At 46.9% G+C, this 24007-nt stretch overlaps 1 protein-coding gene across 1 annotated transcript in view; it reads right to left on the bottom strand.

Annotated features, from left to right (window-relative positions):
• The window catches only part of DMGDH (dimethylglycine dehydrogenase), a 122910-nt gene that overhangs the window by 87425 nt on the left and 11478 nt on the right, over positions 1-24007 (bottom strand). Inside the window, exons 2-5 of the mRNA XM_063963544.1 lie at positions 17605-17779; positions 14146-14244; positions 12831-12995; positions 9565-9769 (exon numbers count right to left, since the gene is read on the bottom strand). Of these exons, the coding sequence (XP_063819614.1) occupies positions 9565-9769; positions 12831-12995; positions 14146-14244; positions 17605-17779 (644 nt within the window). The remainder of the gene's footprint in view (positions 1-9564; positions 9770-12830; positions 12996-14145; positions 14245-17604; positions 17780-24007) is intronic.

The raw sequence follows: 24007 nt of genomic DNA, 5'->3' as shown, positions 1-24007 counted from the left end.
GGGTTCATCTTAGTACAACCAACAATATCTCAGGGTCTGGTTCTCAGAACAGTACTGTTCACTTAAGCACATTTTTTGGAACGCTCCCATTTGTTACAGAGAAACGTTCACTTGGCAGGGAAAACTGAATTGTCCTTCTTATACAAAATGTAGCAGGCTTTTTGTCTGATGTCCTTCAGAATGTTTCACAGATGTCGAGTTCAGTCAGAATGAGCAGAAACCTTATACTTACAATTGTGTACTATAAAGGGGGGGTAATACACCAGTGTGTTATGTTTTATCTACTACTATTTAACTCGGTGGTTGCTCCAAGGAGAGATGCACAAGGAGAGTACATTTGGTGGACCTACCCTTGGCATCTAGACTTTAGAGTCCTCATGCCATAAGTGTTCGATCTACTATCTCTAGAACCACAATTACTAAATTAACTTCAAACTCATTTTTCTTTTTCTTTTTTTCTAATAATTTTTATTCATGGGATCACAAAAACAAACCGATACCAACAAACAGTGGTTACAGCATATTACGTTTGCAAATACAGTATAATAGTTGGTATTTATAAAAATAACCAAAAAGAACAGTGATCCATTTTTGACCCAGAGAGCGGGTAGTATAAAACAGAAAAGGTGGCAGTCAGTAGCGCAGCTAACTGACTAACATTGATAAGTAAAAATAGAAAGAATTCGAAAAGAAAGAAAGACAGAGAAGAAGAAAAAAAAAAAAAAAAGAAAAAAAAAAAAAAAAAAGAGAGAAGTAAACAAAATAGGATAGGGTAGAGTCCCCAGGAGGGTCCCATCAAATATAGTACGAGGCATCACAAGTTAAAAGGTGAAGGGGCATGCTGGAAGGCCAGCCATGGGCTCCATATTTTATCGAATGACTTAGAGGAGCGGTTTATGACGCTGGTCATGTAGTCCATGCGGTAAACGTACCAGATACGGGCAATTATAGACTGCATGGAAGGTGGGATAGGGTTTTTCCAATCTGCAGCTAGTTGACATGTCGTTGCAGAGACTATATGACGCAACAGTTTATTTTGAAATTTTGTTAGCGTTGGCAAGCTTAAGGGGAGGAGAATGTATTTAGGGTCGGAAGGAATAGGAATCTGCAGTAAGCTAGAAATAAAATTAATCACTTCCCTCCACATATGCACTATTTTAGGACATGACCACCATATGTGTAGGAAAGAGCCCTCTGCGCCACATACCTATCCGACGTGTCCGGGTACATTTTGCTCAGACGAGATGGTACATAATACCATCTGTATAGTAATTTATAAACATTCTCTTTGATTCTAACGCAGATGGAACTTGACGCCGCGTTATCCCAGGCTTCAGACCATTCCTCGTCAGCTAAAGCCGAGCCTAGGTCTGTTTCCCATGCTCTCTCATGAGGATCATGCTGAGAGGGAGTGTCCCCAGTGAGAGTAGTATATAAAAGGGAAATAAGGCCCTTGGTTGAGTGACGTCTGAGACACATAGTCTCAAACGTGGTCAGGGGTCTGCTAGAGAGGACGCGGCCCAGAGAGGAATGAAAGTGTCCGAGTTGTAAAAACTGATAAAAATATCTGGAGGGAATATCAATGTTTTCCTGAATCTGAGTAAATTGAGGAAAACTAGTATCCCTGGTGATATCATTCAGATATAAGATACCTCTGTCCTGCCAAGGAGCAAACAATTATCTATTTGTACCAGGAGGGAATGCAGGGTTGTGTAATATTGGGATGATAGGGGATGGGGCTGGGGCCAAGCCGTATTTCCTATTGGCAAAGTCCCAAACCGTTAGTGAGCGGTAAACTATGGGGTGGGATGCTACATTTCTAGGGCGGGAGGGTTTCGAAAGCCAGAGAAGAGAAGAGATAGTAGAGAGACCTAGTTCGGCGGCTTCTATAGATACCCAGACTCTGCGAGATTCGGGGTTACACCATTGTACGCAGTGCGAGAGCTGTGTGGCTAAATAGTATCTTCTAAAGTCTGGGATGTCTAGACCACCACTATATGTGGGGCGCTGTAAAAGTTTCAATGGTACCCGGGGACGCTTATTAGCCCATATGAATTGTGACGTGTGAAATTGTAAGAATTTAAAAACAGATGGAGGAATAAATATCGGAAGGGTCTGGAATAGGTAAAGTATCCGAGGGAGCACATTCATTTTCACTGAGATTACCTTACCTATCCAGGAGATAAAAAGAGGCTAGTCCAAGAAGACAAGTCTGACTTTATTCGATCTAAAAGCCTAGGGAAATTAGCTTGGTAAAGTTGATGATGGCTATGCGTTAGGTATTTTTCTAAGTATTTAATCTTTTGCCTGTGCCATTGAAATGGAAAGGAATTCTCTAAAGAGAGATTAGTCAGTCCGGGGATATAAAAATTCAATACTTCAGTCTTACCTGTATAAAGTTTATAACCTGAATGTTTAGAGTAGAGGTCTATCTCAGAAAGGAGCGGCTGTATCGACTGAGATGGGGATCCCAAAGATATTAGGACATCGTCAGCGTATAGCGCAATTTTATGTTCAGAAGGGCCTACCCGCACTCCAGCTATATCTGTATTAGCTCGGATCCTTGCTGCCAGCGGTTCCATGACCAAGGCAAATAGCAATGGGGAGAGCGGGCATCCCTGGTGCCGTTAGTGATACCAAACGTGGAAGAGGTGAGGCGATTAACAGAAACCGTGGCAGTAGGGGATCTGTAAAGCGCCGAAACACCATCTAGGAATTTGCCAGAAAAGCCCATCCTCCGGAACACTGAAAAAGCAAAGGGCCAGGAAATTCTGTCAAAAGCTTTCTCGGCATCCAGTGCTAGCAACAACGAGGGTAGCTTTTGTTTATGGATAGAGTAAATCAAATCTATGGCTCTCCTGGTATTATCGGAGGCCTGGCGGCCAGAGATGAAGCCTACTTGGTCCGGATGTATCAATTGTGTGAGTAGGGGAGCCAAGCGGTTGGCTAAGATTTTAGCGTAAATCTTAAGATCCACGTTCAGCAATGAGATCGGGCGATAGTTCGAACATTGCGTTGGATCCTTTTCCGGCTTCGGAATCACAATAATGTCGGCTTGCACCGTCGCTGGCGCAAATGAAGCTCCCACTAGAACTCTATTAAAGAGCGAGGAAAGGTAAGGAGCCAATTCCGTATGGAATGTTTTGTAATACTGAGCGGTAAAGCCATCTGGGCCAGGTGCAGCCAAAGACCGCATAGATTTGATAGCGGCAACCATCTCTTCCAGCGAGATATCCGCATTAAGAAGAGAAATCTGCTGCTCTGTCAGACATGGCAAGGGGTATCAGATAAGTATGAACATGCACCATCGGAGGGAAGAGGGGGGGCAGGGAGATTATATGAGGAGCTATAATAGTTCCGAAATTCCTCCACCATCAATTTAGGATCATAAGTAAGTGCGTTTAACATAGTAGAGTGTAGTTTTTCTATCGATCCCATAGCTCGCTTACCTCTTAATTTATTGGCTAAGAGACTATCTAATTTATCTGCTTTGTCGTAAAATTTTTGGTGGAGCTTCTGTAGTATAGCTGCCGCTCTTCGCGATAAAAGGGTATTTAACTGACCCTTGAGGGTATTTATCTGGGAGAGTAGGGAGTCACATGGAGCAGTTTTATGTTGGGTTAAAAGCGCAGAAATTTGAGATTCCAATGAGGAAACTTCCTGTGCTGCTTTCTTACGTATGGCTGAGGCCTTGGACATAAAATGACCGTGAATAGTGGCTTTATGTGCCTCCCAAACTAAACTAGGAGAGACTTCTGGAGAGGCGTTTTCCTCAACAAAAAAAATTCAGATTCAGTTTAGTGTCTGAGAGAGTGGAGGGGTGTGAAAGAAGGGTATCATCAAGACGCCATGTACGGGTCTTATTAGTGGTTCTATAGAAATCTACCAGGATATAAACCCCCGCATGGTCCGTCCATGAACAGGGAGTGATGCCTGTGTCAAAAATCAATGTTGAGAGTGAGTGAGACACAAGTATCATATCTTTTCGAGAGTAATGTTGATGAGGCGCAGAAAAGTGAGTATAATCTCTAGCATTGGAGTGTTTAAGACGCCAGGTGTCTCGTAAATCAAGCTGTGTGAGGAAGGATATTAATGTGAGGGCGGCTTCAGTCGGAGATGCTTCCTTCTCATTTTTGGGAGTAGATTTATCTAAGGAAGGATCAATCACAGTATTAAAGTCCCCGCCTAAAATAATGTGGCCCTGCGCTACTCTAGTGCGGAAAAAACGGGATTGATCTTGATTAGGGGCATATACAGACACAAGTGTTAGAATTTCAGTGCGAAGCGTACCAATCACAATGAGGTATTGGCCGTCAGGATCAGCTATGGTCGTAGTATGTACAAATGGAATGTTACGGTGGATCAGTATAGCTACCCCCCTCTTCTTACAGTCAGCAGAGGCAAAAAAAGGTTGGGGGGGAATAGCTTACCATGAAGTTGAGAGTGTGTACCGGTGAAATGGGTCTCCTGAAGGAAAACTCAGGAGCGGATCTTGCCCCGGGCAAGCAGTACTTTTGCCCGGGGCGCCGCATCTACGAGGGCGCTGCTGCATCCTAACGGGCGCCGCCATGTTACTGTAGTCCTGACTGAGCACAGCGCAGTCAGCGCTGACCCTCCCTCCCTTCCGCCCACTTTCCCATGATGCATTGCGCACCGTCGCACAGTGCGCGATGACGTCATCGCGCACCGCATCGAGGAAGGAGGCGAGCGGCAGCGCTGATAAGGGCACGCTTGAGGCGGGAGGCACGGCATGATCAGGGTGGCGGGCGGCACAGCGGTCAGCCAGCGGCACGGCATGATCAGGGCGGCGGGCGGCACAGCACAGCATAATCAGGGCGGCTTGTTCCTGCACTGTCTTTTAACAAGTTCCATCATTGTAAAACTGCAAGACAGGTGAGGAAACAGTGATATATGAAGTGAAGTACTTTTCTTCTATTAAATCTCAGCTTTCTGTGAGCTGTTATTTATTTACCTCTGCCACCACCACTGGGACCATGTAACAACTACTACTTTATAAAGCTGTCCAGCATGTGTGGGCTACATGCAGAAGCAGCCAGTAACTGAGCACTTGGGTAACCAAACCACATGCTGCACTGAAGGGTAGCAGATGTAACATGTGCAGAGAGTTAGGTGTGGGAGGGGGAATATCCTAGTTCAGAGCTACATTGCAGTGTGAGAATAAGGCTGCCCAGCATGTGTGGGCTACATGCAGAAGCAGCCAGTAACTGAGCTCCTGGGTAACACCATGCTGTACTGCAGGGGGGCAGATGTAACATGTGCAGGGAGTTAGGTGTGTGAGAGTGCCGTGTCCTAGCTCAGAGCTACATTGCAGTGACAGAATAAAGCTGTCCAGCATGTGTGGGCTACACGCAGAAGCAGCCAGTAACTGAGCACTCTCCGATTTGCTCTACCTGGTGAAATATGTATAAGGTGCTCTGCTGTACTGTGGAGTAATGTGTGCAAAGGGCTCTAACATGGCATAATGTGTGTAAGGGGTACTACTCTGTGGTAATGGGACTGTTGGACACCACTGTGAGGTGTACTGTGAATTGGTGCAATTTTGTGGCCACGCCCCTTCATCATTAAGTCACGCCCCTATTTGGCATGCACTGTCCCTGTTTTGAATGGGGGGCGCCGGGGGGGGGGGGGGGGCGCCAGAGGAAAAGTTCGCACTGGGAGCCACAAGGTCTAGAACCGGCCCTGGGAAAACTATATCCGCCTTCTCTCTCCGACAGGCGGATAACATCACTGTACGTTTCTTGGGAGAATTAAGCCCATTAACATTTATAGAAAACAGTTTAAGCGCCATGTGATACCAAAGAATAAAGGAGGAGCAGTGGAAACCCAACCCGGGGAAGAAGGAAAAGTAAAGAAGAAGAAGAGAAACAGCAAGAAACAAGAATCAGAGATGTAGGAAAGGAGAAAGTGATAGAGAACTCATACGGGAGAAAACCCTGAATTATAGGGTCCCAATCAAGGACCGCTACACGAATGTGAAACATTATATTTTGAAGTAACAAATAAAAGGGAGCACGGGGGTAGTGGGAACAGCAAACCAATACAGAAGAAACAGGTCCCTCTGGACCGCAACAGTTGAGTCGGCTGGAGCCGAAAATTCAATTACGTAACCCAGTATATGAAAAACAAAAAACAAAAAGCGTACTGTGTCATATCCAACAACAACAAAAAAAAAAAAAAGAAGAAGAGGTGGGGGGGGGGGGGGGGGGGGGGGAGGGTGGAAGAGGGGGAGAAAGGGTAAACAAGATAAGCTCAGCGCAGTAGTACAAAACTAGGCGGAACATTTAACAAACATTAAAGCTTGGTGAACAATATGAGAACCTATGACATGCATTTTAAGAGAAGTAAGATGATAGTAAGAGTCTCCTCCTATCAGGAGACACAACCCTACAGTGTTGGGGACTTATTCAATTATAGCTAAAAAAAAACAAAAAACCCAAAATCAAGGAGGGTCATTTGTGTCATTGCGATGACTAGTTACCCTCGTCCATTCAGGCGGTGGGATCTGGGAGCGTCGCAGCCCAGAAGAAGAGGCAGTCCCACCATCAGAGGGCGGTATAGGGAGGAGACCAAGTTTAGCCAACAGATCTTGACCTTGAGATAGGGTTTTTACGGAGTGAGTGGAATTGTTCACTGTAACCTGTAGCATGAAAGGAAATCCCCATCTATATCGTATTTGATGTTGGCATAGAATCCTAGTAACAGGTTGGAGGTCCCGTCTCTTTTGAATGGTGGAGGGGGCTAGATCCTGAAAAACTTGCAATTGCATATCTCAGAAATCGATCACTGGAGAGTCTCGTAGTGACCTCAGAATACGTTCCTTTGAATGAAAATAATGTAAACGAACTTCAACATCCTTGGGCGGTTGTGTCGGAGCAGGTTTCGCTCGGAGCGCTCTGTGGGCTCTATCACAAAGACAGTCGGCATCTGAGAGGTCAGGTAAGACGTGTTGGAAAAAGTCTCAGAAAGGACGGTAGAGCAGAGCCAAGGACTGATTCCGCCACATTGCGGATGCGCAGATTGTTACTACGGGAGCGATTCTCTTGATCAGAGGTTCTCAAACTCGGTCCTCGGGGGCACACACAGTGCATGTTTTGCAGGTCTCCTCACAGAATCGCAAGTGAAATAATTAGCTCCACCTGTGGACCTTTTAAAATGTGTCAGTGAGTAATTAATACACCTGTGCACCTGCTGGGTTACCTGCAAAACATGCACTGTGTGTGCCCCAGAGGACCAAGTTTGAGAACCTCTGCTCTTGATCTTATTGACATTCTTTGAGGTCCTTCAGCTCATCATGGAATCTAGAAAGTTCCGAATCGAGACGTTGTTGAGAGCGGCAAAGGTCGTCCGTCTTAGATTCAAGAGCGTCTGTACGATTACCAAGGGCCGTGAGATCAGACTTGAACTCGGCAATAGCCGTGGAGAGTTCTTGCTTAAAGGCGGATTGTACCCCTTCAAGTAAACTGGTCATGACTGCTTGGATCTGTGTGTCAATACCCGTCTCCGATGAACAGGGGGAGGAAGGAGAGTCCGTGAGCAATGCAGGAGTCGGGGGGCCCTTAGATTTTTGTTCCAAAAAATTAGTAGGGGCCTGCGTGTTTTTCTAGTTTCTTTGCGCCATTATAGAAGAATGAAGAGGGTAGGCAGGGTATCACAAATGTAAAAAGAGACACAGACGCTGTTTGTTGGATGTACGTTAAGTAGAAAAGGGAAAAGTATACATAAAAAACTATCACGGTCCAGGTAGGACAAATGGTATTGCTAGGCCAGCATCCTAGATAGTGCAGAGGGGGAGATGAGGTCCAGTGACCCTATCACAACCTCCCCAAGGCTGTTAACAGATAACCAGCGGCATTTGAAGCAAGTGACTGCAGCGTGACTCCAGGGGTGGGGAGAGCAAGAACCGGACAGCGTCGGGAGGAGGGACAAGGGTTGGTGGTCCCACTATTGTACCTGATCATCCGTGAGTGTCCCCAGGAGCCGGCTGCTGTAGTGCGGCACTGGAACTTGTCCCCAGTCAGTTCCGCCGGCAAGCAGCGTGTGGCGCCAGGAGCCGGCGTGTATAATTCGGCTCCAGAGGCCTTCCTTCCCCAGAACGACCAGCAGGTAGCGTGTGACGGCAGGGGCTGGTGGCCTCGGGGAGAGCAGGGACTATGCAGCGTCCGGAGAGCAGCTCTCCAGGGTGGGCAGAAGCGGGTATGGTGCACCAAGCAATCACTCCCCCCCCGAAAGCCCAGCATCCACACACAGCCTTGCCGCCAGGACCCCGTGGAGTGCTTCTACAAGGTGACCTCACACTCCGGGAGCAGACAGGGGAAGCTCCTCCAAAATGGGCGCCGCGCGGCTCCGTCCGGCCACAGAGGGCCTCAGCGACTCCGGGTATAGGAGATAGACAGGGGCAGTAGGAGGTGTCCCCCCGCAAGCGGGTGATAGCCACGGCAATATCAGACGCCGCCAGATGAGTCTGTAGCCGCGTCAGCGACCGCGTGCGGCTGTGCAGATCACAGGAGACGCTGGCAGACAGCAGGATCAGAGCACGGGGACAGTCTCCGTGAGCCCCGCGGTAGAGGTGATCGCGCGGCGGAGCAGGGAAAGTGCCCGGTCGCACCACGGGTATCACCGGCGGGGTGGAGGGGGAAATGGAGTCCCCGGCTTCAGTAGAAGGGACAGGCCGCAAACCGCAGAGGGGTAGGAGACCCCTCCTGGCGCCGCGAACCCGAGTCCCGCAGCAAGGAAGGTGTCCAGGTGCTGAGGAGACACACAGGGGACCAGTGTAGCAGGATAAAGCCCCAGTATAGATGTAGTTTAGGGCTTTACAGCAGGAGCTCACACAAATGCTGTCTCACCTCAATGGCTGCCAAGCCACGCCCCCCTCAAAATCATTTTTCTGTGTTTGAATTCTCTCCCCGTTTCAGTCTCTGGCAGTATCCGGTTGATAGGTCGACCAGTATTAGGTCGACAGTCAATAGATCAACCCATATGGTTAACATGCACTAGGTCGACACAAATTTGTTTGTCTTCATTTTTTTCATCCTTTACATCCACGTGCACTATGATTGGGAATAGTAACCTGTGCCGAGTGCAGCGAGACACCTTGCCTAAAGCACGGCATGGGGACGTGGTACATAATTGGGGTTACATGTCATTTAACATTGAAACGGATACCAAAAAAAACAAAAACAAAAACCACATTTTAAAAAGTGTCAACCTTTTTTGTCTCAACTATTTCCATGTCGACTTTAATTGTGTCCACCTTATCAAGTGGAAACCTTTAACATGTAGACCTTTTGACCCTGTCGACCATATGGGGTCGACCTATTGACCCAATGATCCACACCCGTCTCTGGCTTTAATATCAAGAATCTGACAGCACTGAGATTATAAAACTTTTAACAGTGTGAATAGATAAAGAGTACGGATAGTATGTGGAATGGAAATGTAACATTTTTCTAAAAAAAAAAAAAAAAAAAACCACAAGGAATGATTTTCTTGAGGTAGGTAAAATAAACCTGTTTATGACGGACTACATATTCTATTTCCTCCTACCTGTCGCATTCACAATCCTTTTTGCTTGAATTGTTCCATGAGGGGTTTCCACGTTCCATGTGCCATCAGGACGAGGTGTTAGAGCCGTCACCTGTGCTGGGAAATAGAGCTGGGCACCATATTTTCGGGCACCTGCGGCAAAGGCCATGGTCAGCGAATACGGGTCAATGTGTCCATCTCCCGGATTATATAATCCAGCTAGAACCTACAGGAAAGAATACTGGCATATTTAGAAAATAAAAAGTCTACCAATATTTTGAAAAGTTCTACATGAGCCAAGTACTAAGTTAATAGAGAAATATTATGACAATGAACATAAAATGTGGAAAATATTGTATATAAAGAAAAAGATGCTGAATTATACAAAATAAAGTATTATTATTTATTAACAGTTTCTTATATAGCGCAGCAAATTCCGTTGCGCTTTACAATTTGAAATAACAATAACAAACTGGGTGATAACAAACAGTCAGAGGTAGGAAGGCCCTGCTCGCAAGCTTACAATCTATAGGGAAATAGGCATGTGTACACAAGGAAAGGTGCTATCTATTGCATAGAATGAGAAGACATGTGAGGATATGTGTGGACTGTACAGAGTAGAAAGATTTCATACTAACCACTTAATTAGCATCATCATTTAATAAGTATTATCATAATCAGACTCAAATGCCTTTTTTTGGCCACCAGTTATCAATAATTTAATGCATTATAAACTCGTTGTGGACGTTATTTACAGATTGCAGCCATTCGTCATTCTAGATAGCGCTGTTTTAAAGGCAGCACGATTTACACTTCATATGCCCATTAGAAGTTGTGTGATGGTTCTGGATTTAACAAAAAGAGGTAATTGTCACTTACTGCTCGTTATCATAATTACAATTTGCCAGGTGTGAGCATCTGTTAATGAGCGCCCACCTGCGCTGCAGTACCAGCGGCCCCCTCCGGCATCTGGGTCGATACCCATAATGCCTAGCGGCCACAGTGTTTCCATGGCAACTGCCTCAGTACAGGAAGAGTTTCCAGTTGTCTGAGGCTTTAATTATACTCATTGGTCCGCACAGATAAGAATGCGCATGTGCCTGAAAGACATACTGACGGTGCATGTGCAGGTTTCAGAAAATAAAAACAATAATTCATCAGCACTGTTAATAAATGGGACCCTTGGTTTGGGTATGGCTCCAGTGTATAATGACTGTTTGGGGAATTGCTGAACCATTTGAAAATGTACGTTGACCCAGTGTACAAGGCTCCTTCACCCCCAAGTATCACATACATATCCTCCAACATGACCCATTCCAGGAGGGACAAATTGCTCTGTTTCTGGATGTCCTTGCCAGTGGCAGTTGCAGAGGAGGGGCTACAGCACAGTTCAAAATTTAAATAGGGGAGCCCCACCTACTGCCGGCAGGCGATGTTTGGCAGTGTTTGCAGTGGCAGTAGATGTGGCTCCCCTAGTCGAATCTTGGACTGTGCTGCAGCCTCACCTCTGCAACTGCCACTGGCGAGGAAGTCCAGGAACAGAGCATTTTGTTACTCCTGGAATGGGTCATGTAGGAGGGCATGTACATATACATGCTTATTACATTGGAGAACCCCCTGAATGTGCTGCCTCCAACCCTGGACACTAATTTAAATATCTCATCCCACAAGATGAAAAACTCAGTATGGCCTGTGGCTCAGACTGAGGTGCTCGCCACAGGCAGGGCCGGCTCCAGGCATGTTCGAATAGAGTGGCCGCGCAGGGCGCCACTCTTAATGGGCGCCGCGCACTGGCGCCGCCATATTCGAACCCGGAGCCGGCCCTGAGCAGCATTGTCTTTGAACTCGTGTGCGCTATGCGCGCTGAGCGGCGCCTGTGTCTAACGTCAGACACCGGCGCACAGCGCACACAAGCGTTAACAGTTTCAGTGGCGGGTTTTGGGTATTTGGCCACTCCTCCCAGGGCAGGTTTTATTTTTTTACCTGCGCGTTACCAGGGGTTTCTTGCGCATTGCCAGGGGTTTCATGCGCGGAGCCAGGTGTTTTACATGTTGTGTCATGCTTTTTCCCAGGGGTTTTATGCTCTGGGATCCGTGCTCATTGCCACGGAAAATGCTCGTTGCCTGGGCGGAGCGAAACGCGCAAAAGCCACCCGTTGGGGACCCTAAAGCGGATACTTACTGGTCGCTGCAAAGCGTTTAAGGTTGCGAAGACGTGTATTCCATTACTACAGGAGCGATTGTACTAAGAGGTGGAGGACATTATAAACAGCAACCACAAGACGGGAGCTCACTCAGCGTGCAGAGTCCCGCTGCTGGATACAGCCCTCCGGAGTCTGATGACACCTCTCTCGTCTCGCCGGGAACACACATAATACTCCCGATAGTGGCGAATATAATATTTTATTATAAAGTGCCGCTTGATATATTACACAAGATAAATCTATACAAACTGTGCGGTTGATAATTACTAAAGGCTGGACACTTTAAATGTAGCTGACAGTAAAGTTTAATTACGGACAGTGATATATCCATTATACAGATTTATATATGATCCACCTCTCTTCATCTATTGTATTTTATATTGTTATGTTATTTTAATGATTTCTTAAATAATTTATGATTAAAAGTAATTATTTTTTATTATTTCGTGAGCCAACTGTATTTATGCCCTATTGCTTCATGTAGATTAACAGCGCAGGGGGGGAAAGTCGCTTTGTCTGAGAGTTGAATGGTCACCTGTCACACCTTGTAGCGTATGTGGCTATCTTAAGGTCAGTACAGAAATCTTCAGAGGATGTTGCCTGGAGAGTTCCTATATAAATAAGCTCAGGTACTGTGCCTTTGCTTGACTGCACACATGAATCACATTGCATCAAAATGAGATTGATTGGAAAAACTAAGTTTAATGTGTATTCAATATACTGGTCACAATATCTGCCAAAACACACTTACCATAGTCTGGGCCAGATGTACTAAGCCTAGAATACCACCCAATCAGCTCCTGACATTTTTCAAACACAGCCTGTAACATGGCAGTTCGGAGCGGATTGGTTGGTACTTTTCTCACTCTGCAGTACATCTGCCTCTGTATCTTCATTTTAAGGCTTGCTATACATAATAGAGGAAAAATAAACAGTAATTAAATGTATTCCTTCTGAAGCCATGATTGAGAGTTGCATCTTTGATCCTCTAATACCTACTGTATCCTCAGAAGCTGAAGAGCTTGTTCTAACTACTGTAACCGGTGATTTCCCCGAAAGTGGATTCTAATAATAGCTTCCTTACCTTATCCATGTTCAGTAGAGGAAACAGCTCTTTCGCTTTCTCTGGTCCCACCAAATACTGTGGATTAGGGTGCCATCGGCCCCTCGTCATTTGGTATTTAAATTCATCTACTCGTGTTGGAGTTGAAGCAATTCTGAGACTTCCCGGTTGATGGAACCCAACAGCCTGAAGAGGAAAACAATAGTGACGTCAACTTGTAAGTGCACCCAATGAGGCTTGGTGTTACAATGAAGTGTCTGTGTTGTCACCCCCCCAGTGTAAGGCAAGGTGCAGGCCTACTCAACACTCTGAGCTGCTGTCTCCACTAGCAATACACCTCTATGTATTCTGAAGGAGAAATATGCCCAGGGCCAGCATGAAAAATGTTGTGCCCAGTATGACCAAGGTGATGGCATGGTCACAGTCCCTCTTGTAGGATGGCACCTCCTTGGTAGAAGTATGTCTGGGTACTCCGTAGCCCCAACTGGGAGCCCATGTCACATGCCTACCATAAGACTAAAGGGAATCTTTACCTTCCCGCTACGTTACTGGAAAGTGTCTTACAAACCGCATAAACATGGAATGCAAAATAAAAACTGTTTTTGTTAATAAGAAAGTCATACAAAAATGTAAAACATTCGTGACAAATCCAATCTTAGGGGGTAATTCAGAATGGATTGCTGCAGCAGCAGTGATCGCAGTCTGAATTACTTTGCGGAGTGTGCACGTGCAGCGGCGCACTGCGCGTGCGCACCTCGGGAGTCCAGTGAGATGCTATCAACATCTCTGGGCTGCGATTGCCTCTGCCTGATTGAAAGACAGAGGCGGTCGCGGGGTGGGTGTGGGCGTGCCAACGGCGTTACAACGGCATTGGCGGGGCGCGGTCCGGACAACAGAGGCTTGTCCGGACCATTGTGGGGGTGGGCCACGGCAGCTGCGCGAAGTCACACGCAGCTGCTGTGACCCGAGACGCGGCGGGTTGCTCCCTGCCAGAGCGCAGGAGCTGAGCAGTTAGCTAGCTACTTGCCAGGTACAAAAGCATTGCTGCCATGCCATGCTTTTGTACCTGTGCGGGGTGGGGGTAGGGGCAGACTAGCCATGTACTGGGCGTCCCCCAGCATATCGGAGTAAATGATCGTAGTTGTGCTAAATTAAGCACATTTACGATCAACTCTGAATTACCCCCTTAGATTCGATTTTGCGTTCCCAGGCTTGTTTACCGATATCCCATGGCAATATGATGCAAAATGGCAAAAAACCTGTAGCTTCTGAAACACGTTAGTGATTTTGCTAATACATCACCCAGTAGTGACAAAGATTTGTTCTCTACTTGTACCTGTCCAGTCTCCTCTTCCAGATCTTCATAAAGCTTGATACTGTTATAATGGATTTTCTTTAGGTTAATCCCAGGGTGGAAATAGGTAGTTAATCCAGCCTGTACAACAACAACAAAAGCTTTATTTAAAACTGTATGCAAAGTAACCAAGTTGGCATGTATCCCATTGTCACCATCTATGAGAGATACATATAGGCTTCTACTTTACTATTAGAAATGACTTTACACCTATTGTATCTATGGGGTTTGAAAGTTATAGTAAATAGAAAGTAAGGAGAAGTTTTTTTCAGTTAATGTTACACAACATATTAAAATAGGTTATTAGATTGCTCAGCTTTGGAAAAAGAATTTGTCCCACACTCTCTACATGGTTATTATTAAAGTACAGTGTAGGTTTCAGATGGAAACATTAGATTGTTCCTACTCTACCTCTCATTGTAAGATAGATTAGCTGGCACCAGTACATTACTGAGGGGGGTGCGTGCTCTTTACACCCCTGGTGATATGGTCTATTTGCCTGTCAGGCTGTAAAGGGGGGTACTCACAGAGCGATCGCTGCTTAAAATCTAAGCAATCTGACTAGATTGCTTAGATTTTAAGCAGTGATCACTCCGTGTGTACCCCTCACAGCGATAGCGATGCGCAGCCCCGCACATCGCTATCGCTGCTGCTAGATTGGATTGCATGCAGGTTCAATCTAGCAGGTCGCTCACTTCACCCGCTGGGTGAAATGAGCGGCTCCCCCCGTCTCCCCCCGCACGTTCAGCACACATCGTGCTGTGCTGAGTGGTGGGAGAGATGTGCGCTGAGCGGTTCGCTCAGCACACATCTCTCCCAAATCGGGCTGTGAGTACTGGCCTTTAAGCTTGCTTGTTATAGGTTTCCCTTGTCCTTAGATATACTGTATTGTATGTACTGTACTGCTGCTCCCACTCATTAACTGTACGTATCTAAAGGTCACCATACATTACTGCGTTGCATACATCGCCCTTGAACTGCCCAGCAGCTTCCTGATCCGGGATGATCACATACGATACATTGGGGCAGATGTATTAAGCCTGGAGAAGTGATAAAGCAGTGATAAGTGCAAGGTGATAACGCACCAGCCAATCAGCTCCAATATGTAAATTGACAGGAGCATTATCACCTTGCACATATCACTGCTTTATCACTTCTCCAGGCTTAATACATCTGCCCCATTGTGTGCAGTCCTTTTGTATACGATGTATCGTATGCAATCTCAGCCAAGGCTGCCGGATCCGAGAAATCTATAGTGCAGCCCTTGCGATCTACAGGCTCCGATCCGATGAGCACGGGACCATGCATTGGATCGGATTCACATGCGATTTGCCAGTTTTTAATTCAATTTCTTGGCCTGACGCGTCGGAATCAGATGAAAAGGGCCCAAATCGCACTAGTGTATGGACACCTTTACACCTCCACCTGGGCCCTTTGGGGTAGATGTATTAACTTGGAGAAGGCATAAGGAAGTAATAAACCAGTGATATGTGCAAGGTGATAAACGCACCAGCCAATCAGCTCCTAACTTTTAATTTACATATTGGAGCTGATTGGCTGGTGCGTTTATCACCTTGCACATATCACTGGTTTATCACTTCCTTATGCCTTCTCCAGGTTAATACATCTGCCCCTTTGTTCCCTTAACCCAACTTCCTCGACCCCTCCTTGTATTGCTTGTGTTTCAGTGGTTATAAAGAAGTTTACATATTTTTGAAAATCAATAAATAAAATAGGTAACAGTATTTGATTCATTACACTCTCATTATGCAAAGAAAATGTTCTAGGAATCTATTCCTACTGATTTTGTTAATACCTGGGAGCAGCAGGTGAAGATTTAGCGTATGTTGGTCAGTTTTATTATGTAATCTGACTCGTTGCTATAGGTTCCATAATATAATTATTCGCATGTACTGCAACATTTTAATAAACAAGCTAAATACCTCTCTTCTTGGGTTAGAATTAACATACCGTTTCAACAAGGTGACCAGTAAATCTATCAGAGTTCCTGTAGTAGGGGGCGTGGCCGGTGTATGGGTGTGGCCATGCACCTTTGTGAATATGCGGTGTTACCTCCTTCGTTGGGCCCCAAAATAAGCTATATATATATATATGTGTGTGTGTACCCATCTACCCATTTGCACCCCTGGTATCAGAGTGGTAAAATGTTTTTTTTTGTTAAGAATAGCAGCAGGGACACACAGTGTAGCAGAGTCATGAGCAGGATTGTAAACATTTGTGCCAGGAATCTTTGTCAGTCTGTAACTTGGCACTTGTACATGCACCTATAGGAAATACCTCTCTGAACAACACTGAGCTTGTACAGAGTATTAGAGCATAAAGCCATTGCAGACGTACAGTTATTACATGGCTGTGGCTAAGGGATGATTCACTATCACTTGGTAATGTGAGAAAGCACGCACTGAGCGATTACCGGCAGACTGTGCATGTGCTGTGAACGCATTGCATGTGCACAAAGGTGAAAATGCTATCGCACTGCATTTGCAGCCTAATGGCTGTATTCAATAACTGTCGGAAGCTGCCGTCTTGTCGGCAGCTTCCAACAGAAATAGGTCGGAAGGGGTTCCGACCTATACAATAGGGGCCGATTTTTTCCGACAAGTCGGGAATTCCCGACTTGTTGGAAAACACGTGGGTCGCCGCCGAACCACGTGCCTCTGTCGGAAATGGGGACCAAATCCAACAGGTTTTGGCCCCCTTTCCGACAAACTCAATCCGACTTGAAAACAGGTGGGATTGAGGTGAGGAGACCAGCAGTGCCACGGGCCGCGAGGGGAGCAGAGATCGGCGGCCGGCGGGGGGAGCTGGGCGCGGGGGGGCATGTCTGCGGAGGCGGGGGGAGGGGAGGCGCTGCAGGGAGAACTACCTCCCTGCAGCGCCTCCCCCCGCAGACATGTCACCCCCCGCCGGCCACCGATCTCTGCTCCCCCCGCAGCCGTCCCGCTCCCACCCGCCGCAGTCTGCACACCTGGTGCAGCAGTGACCGTCCATTGAATAGGGGTTGTCGGATCCATGCCGACAACTGCATGTCGAAATGGATCGGACTTTTATTGAATATAAAGCGATCGCAATTTGATTGACAGGAAGTAACTGTGTGTGGGTGGTAAGATGGCGTTTGTGGGGAGTGGTTGGGAAAACACATGCGTTTCATGGTAGTTTTCGGGTGTGTAAACATGGCGCCCGGTGTGACCGCAGTCTCGTTATTTTGATTTTTTGCATATGCATTGCGATTCTGCTAATGAATACCCAGATTTGTGATCGCATCGGTGGGCATCTTATCTTTTCTGGGCAGCTCTTCACATGTGATTTTTAGCAGTGGCAGGTTTGAGAAGATTGAAATTTCAGCCTCAATTGTGATCCATAGTGAATTAGGCCCTATGACTGGGCACCAATTATAGCAATGTGCAGAAACCCACTTACTGCATGCCAGGTAGATCCAGCTGTAAGCTCTGATTTCTCCAGTAGAACCACATCTTTCATGCCAGCCTTGGCCAGGTGATAGGCCAGGCTCACCCCTACACATCCTCCACCAATGATCACAGTCTCTGCAGTGTCTTTCCATCTCTTTCCCAAGACTGACGGCCGGCTATCCACACTGTTATGAACAGTAATAAAACACTGTATTGTGATAAAGGTGCAATATGACTGGTATACTCCATGCCAGACATTCCCAGCATTGCTACACTGAAACACCAATACATCAAATTCAGCATATGTCACCTACTGTGTATACATCAGGGGTGAGCAACTAAACAACAGTGATAACGTTATTATTTATCTTTATGTATATCATTTTGCCATTATATTTATAGTGAAGCTTTATAGTCCTGTAGTGTATCCTGCACCGAAACCTAAGAATTGGTACTTATTGCATACTAAATAACCAGCTATCTAACAAAATTCCCCTTAGTAATTTGGGATTTAAATCATCCTGCGCTGGAGGTGCTCCAACAATCACGATTAAACCTTGTAAATAAACAAAGATCGGCAGTTGCCAAAAAAAAAAAAAAAAGGACAGGGATTGCCTTTTTGGAGCACTCTTTTAGATTAATTGATATTCCATTGATAGGATTAATTAATTAAAACGTAACTTTTCATATTCTCGTTAAAACATAAGGGGTATAAATATTCTTATATCGGTCACGTATATGCTGTATACACATGTATAAAGTAATTAAGAATTTACTCACCGGTAATTCTATTTCTCGTAGTCCGTAGTGGATGCTGGGAACTCCGTAAGGACCATGGGGAATAGACGGGCTCCGCAGGAGACTGGGCACTCTAAAGAAAAGATTAGGTACTATCTGGTGTGCACTGGCTCCTCCCTCTATGCCCCTCCTCCAGACCTCAGTTAGGGAAACTGTGCCCGTGGGAGCTGACATTACAAGGAAAGGATTTTAGGAATCCAGGGTAAGACTCATACCAGCCACACCAATCACACCGTACAACTTGTGATAACCTTACCCAGTTAACAGTATGAACAACAACTGAGCCTCACTCAACGGATGGCTCATAACAATAACCCTTATTTAAGCAATAACTATATACACGTATTGCAGAAAATCCGCACTTGGGATGGGCGCCCAGCATCCACTACGGACTACGAGAAATAGAATTACCGGTGAGTAAATTCTTATTTTCTCTAACGTCCTAGTGGATGCTGGGAACTCCGTAAGGACCATGGGGATTATACCAAAGCTCCCAAACGGGCGGGAGAGTGCGGATGACTCTGCAGCACCGAATGAGCAAACTCAAGGTCCTCCTCAGCCAGGGTATCAAACTTGTAGAACTTTGCAAAGGTGTTTGAACCCGACCAAGCAGCCGCTCGGCAAAGCTGTAAAGAAGAGACCCCTCGGGCAGCCGCCCAAGAAGAGCCCACCTTCCATGTGGAATGGGCGTTTACTGATTTTGGATGCGGCAATCCAGCCGCAGAATGAGCCAGCTGAATCGTGCTACAGATCCAGCGAGCAATAGTTTGATTTGAAGCAGGAGCACCCAGCTTGTTGGGTGCATGCAGGATAAACAGCGAGTCAGTCTTCCTGACTCCAGCCGTTCTGGAAACATATATTTTCAAAGCCCTGACTACGTCCAGCAACTTGGAGTCCTCCAAGTCCAGAGTAGCCACAGGCACCACAATAGATTGGTTCAAATGAAACGATGATTTTGGGAGAAATTGGGGACGAGTCCGCAATTTTGCCCTGTCCATATGGAAGATCAGATAGGGCTTTTACATGACAAAGCCGCCAATTCCGACACACGCCTAGCCGATGCTAAGGCCAACAGCATGACCACTTTCCACGTGAGATACTTTAGTTCCACGGTCTTAAGTGGCTCAAACCAGTGGGATTTCAGGAAATCCAACACAATGTTAAGATCCCAAGGTGCCACTGGTGGCACAAAAGGGGGCTGAATATGCAGCACTCCCTTAACAAACGTCTGAACCTCAGGCAGTGAAGCCAGTTCTTTTTGAAAGAAAATGGATAGGGCCGAAATCTGGACCCTTATGGACCCTAATTTTAGGCCCATAGACACTCCTGACTGTAGGAAGTGCAGGAATCGACCCAGCTGGAATTCCTCTGTAGGGGCCGTCCTGGCCTCACACCAAGCAACATATTTTCGCCATATACGGTGATAATGCTTTGCCGTCACGTCCTTCCTAGCCTTTATCAGCGTAGGAATAACTTCATCCGGAATGCCTTTTACCGCTAGGATCCGGCGTTCAACCGCCATGCCGTCAAACGCAGCCGCGGTAAGTCTTGGAACAGACAGGGCCCTTGTTGCAGCAGGTCCTGTCTGAGAGGCAGAGGCCATGGGTCCTCTGTGCGCATTTCTTGCAGTTCCGGGTACCAAGTCCTTCTTGGCCAATCTGGAACAATGAGTATTGTTCTCACTCCTCTTTTTCTTACAATTCTCAGCACCTTTGGTATGAGAGGAAGAGGAGGAAACACATATACCGACTGGAACACCCACGGTGTCACTAGCGCGTCCACAGCTATCGCCTGAGGGTTCCTTGACCTGGCGCAATATCTTTTTAGCTTTTTGTTGAGGCGGGACGCCATCATGTCCACCTGTGGCAGTTCCCATCGATTTGCAATCTGTGTGAAGACTTCTTGATGAAGTCCCCACTCTCCCGGGTGGAGGTCGTGTCTGCTGAGGAAATCTGCTTCCCAGTTGTCCACTCCCGGAATGAACACTGCTGACAGTGCTTGCACGTGATTCTCCGCCCAACGAAGAATCTTTGTGGCTTCCGCCATTGCCACCCTGCTTCTTGTGCCGCCCTGGCGGTTTATATGGGCGATAGCCGTGATGTTGTCTGACTGAATCAGCACTGGTTGGTCTCGATACAGGGGCTCCGCTTGACTCAGGGCGTTGTATATGGCCCTTAGTTCCAGTATATTTATGTGCAGACAAGTCTCCTGACTTGACCACAGCCCTTGGAAGTTTCTTCCCTGAGTGACTGCCCCCCATCCGCAGAGGCTTGCATCCGTGGTCACCAGGACCCAGTCCTGTATGCCAAACCTGCGGCCCTCGAGAAGATGAGCACTCTGCAGCCACCACAGAAGAGACACCCTGGCCCTGGAGGATAGGGTGATTAACCGATGCATCTGAAGATGTGATCCGGACCATTTGTCCAGTAAGTCCCATTGGAAGGACCTCGTATGGAACCTGCCGAAGGGAATGGCCTCGTATGAGGCCACCCTCCTTCCCAGGACTCGAGTGCAGTGATGCACTGACCCCCGTTTTGGTTTTAATAGATTCCTGACCAGTGTCACGAGCTCCTGAGCTCTCTCTATCGGGAGATAACCCCTTTTCTGGTCTGTGTCTAGGATCATGCCTAGGAGAAGCAGATGAGCTGTAAGAACCCACAGCGACTTTGGAATATATAGAATCCAGCCGTGTTGCCGTTACACTTCCAGAGAAAGTGATACGCTGTTCAGCAACTGCTCTCTTGATCTCGCTTTTATGAGGAGATCGTCCAAGTACGCGATAATAGTGACACCTTGCTTCCGCAGGAGCACCATCATTTCCGCCATTACCTTGGTGAACATTCTCAATGCCGTGGAGAGACCAAACGGCAACCTCTGAAATTGGTAATGACAATCCCGTACCGTAATTCTGAGGTACGCCTGATGAGGTGGATAAATGGGGACCTGAAGGTATGTATCCTTTATGTCCCGAGTCATCTTTCAGGCTTGCAATAACCGCTCTTAGCGATTTCAACGTGAACTTGAACCTTTTCAGGTATATGTTCAGGGATTTTAAATTCAATATGGGTCCCACCGAACCGTCAGGTTACGGGACTACAACATGGTCGAATAATAACCCCCTCCTTGTTGAAGGAGGGGAACCTTGACCACCGCCTGTTGAAGATACAATTTGTGAATTGCAGTTAACACGGTTTCCCTCTCGTGGGGGGAAGCCGGCAAGGCCGTCGGTGAGGGGGCAACTTCTCAAAATCCAGCTTATATCCCTGAGACACAATATCGATCGCCCAGGGATCTAACAGGGAGTGAACCCACTTGTGGCTGAACTTATGAAGGCGTGCCCCCACCGGGCCTAGCTCCGCCTGTGGAGCCCCAGCGACATGCAGTGGATTTTTGTAGAGGCCGGGGAGGACTTCTGTTCCTGGGTACTAGCTGTGTTGTGCAGCTTCTTTCCTCTGCCGCCGCCTCTGGCAAGAAAGGACGCACCTCGGACTTTCTTGATTCTTTATTCGAAAGGCTGCATTTGATAATGTCGTGCTTTCCTAGGCTGTGCAGGAATATAAGGCAAAATATTAGAATTTACCAGCTAAAGCTGCGGAGACCAGGTCCGAGAACCCTTCTCCACACAATCCTCAGCCTTCCATATGCCTCTTAAGTCGGCATCATCTGTCCAGTGCATATTCTACAGGACACGTCAAGCAGAAATCGACATAGCTTTGACTCCAGGACCCAGTATACTCATGTCTCTTTGGGCATGATAGAGATTATATATATATATATATATACATATACATATACATACACACACACACACACACATATATATCTATATGCATACTAGGGTCTCAATCTCTGCTGATAAGGTACCTGTCCACGCTGCCACATCGCTATAAACCCATGCCGACACAATCGCCGGTCTGAGTAGTGTACTAGAATGTGCACGCTATCTGCAGGATCCCTGAGAACAGCTAGTGCTACCTTCTGGGCAAACGTAACACCCTAGGGGAAGATTCCCATCACATCCTGGCCCTAGTGGGGAAAGGATACTGCCTGAGAATTCCTTGTGGGAAGCTGCAGTTTCTTGTCTGGAGATTCCCGCCCTTTTTCCTCATGAGAGGAGGGAAATTTACCTCAGCTTTCTTCCCCGTAACATGTGTACCCTTGTGTCAGGGACAAATGAGTCATCAGTGATATGCAAATCATCTTTTATTACAATAATCATATATTGAATACCTTTCAGCCATTTTGGCTGTAACTTTGCATTATCGTAGTCGACACTGGAGTCAAACTCCGTGTCGATATCAGTGTGTATTATTTTGGATAATGATCATTGTGAGACTCTGAAGGTCTCTGCGACATAGGGACAGACATGGGTAGATTTCCTGTCTGTTCTCTAATCTTTTGTGCAATAAATTCACCTCAGCACTTACACATATCCAAACAGGTGTCGGCGTTGTCGACAGAGACACCCTCTCACACACATTTTCTCTATCTCCTCCTTAGGGGAGCCTTTTACCTCAGACATGTCGACACACGCGTACCGACACACCACACACACAGGGGATGCTCTATTTGAAGACAGTTCCCCCACAAGGCCCTTTGGAGAGACAGAGAGAGAGTATGCCAGCACACACCCCAGCGCTATATAACCCAGGGATTACACTACAACTCAGTGTTTACCCAGTAGCTGCTGTATATACAAATTTGCGCCTAAATTTATGTGCCCCCCCCTCTTTTCACCCTTTGTGTATCTGAATACTGCAGGGGAGAGCCTGGGGAGCTTCTTTCCAGCGGAGCTGTGAATAGAAAATGGCGCTGGTGTGCTGAGGAAGAAGGCCCCGCCCCCTCAGCGGCGGGCTTCTGTCCCGCTTTCAGTGTGAAAAAATGGCGGGGGTTTTTACATATATACAGTGCCAGACTGTATATATGTAGTTTTATTGCCAAAAGGTACTTCAATTGCTGCCCAGGGCCCCCCCCCCCCCAGCGCCCTGCACCCTACAGTGACCGGAGTGTGTAAGTGTGCTGGGAGCAATGGCGCACAGCTGCGGTGCTGTGCGCTACCTTAAATGAAGACAGGAGTCTTCTGCCGACGATTTTGTCGTCTTCAAGCTTCTGTTCTTCTGGCTCTGCGAGGGGGACGGCGGCGCGGCTCCGGGAACGGACGATCGAGGACAGGTGCCTGTGTTCGAACCCTCTGGAGCTAATGGTGTCCAGTAGCCTAAGAAGCACAAGCTAGCTGCAAGCAGGTAGGTTTGCTTCTATCCCCTTAGTCCCACGTAGCAGTGAGTCTGTTGCCAGCAGAAGCTCACTGAAAATAAAAAATCTAATAAATACTTTCTTTACTAGTAAGCTCAGGAGAGCCCACTAGGAGCACCCAGCTCTGGCCGGGCACAGATTCTAACTGAGGTCTGGAGGAGGGGCATAGAGGGAGGAGCCAGTGCACACCAGATAGTACCTAATCTTTTCTTTAGAGTGCCCATTCTCCTGCGGAGCCCGTCTATTCCCCATGGTCCTTACGGAGTTCCCAGCATCCACTAGGACGTCAGAGAAAATGTCTTTATCAGATCGCCCCAAGAAAATTCATTTAATAAACATGTAACTGTCTTTGTGGTGAATAT

The sequence above is a fragment of the Pseudophryne corroboree genome, chromosome 1, assembly GCF_028390025.1.
Source record: "Pseudophryne corroboree isolate aPseCor3 chromosome 1, aPseCor3.hap2, whole genome shotgun sequence".
Lineage (NCBI taxonomy): Eukaryota > Metazoa > Chordata > Amphibia > Anura > Myobatrachidae > Pseudophryne > Pseudophryne corroboree.
Note: the sequence above shows the minus strand (reverse complement) of the source record. Positions and strands in the feature narration are given on the sequence as shown.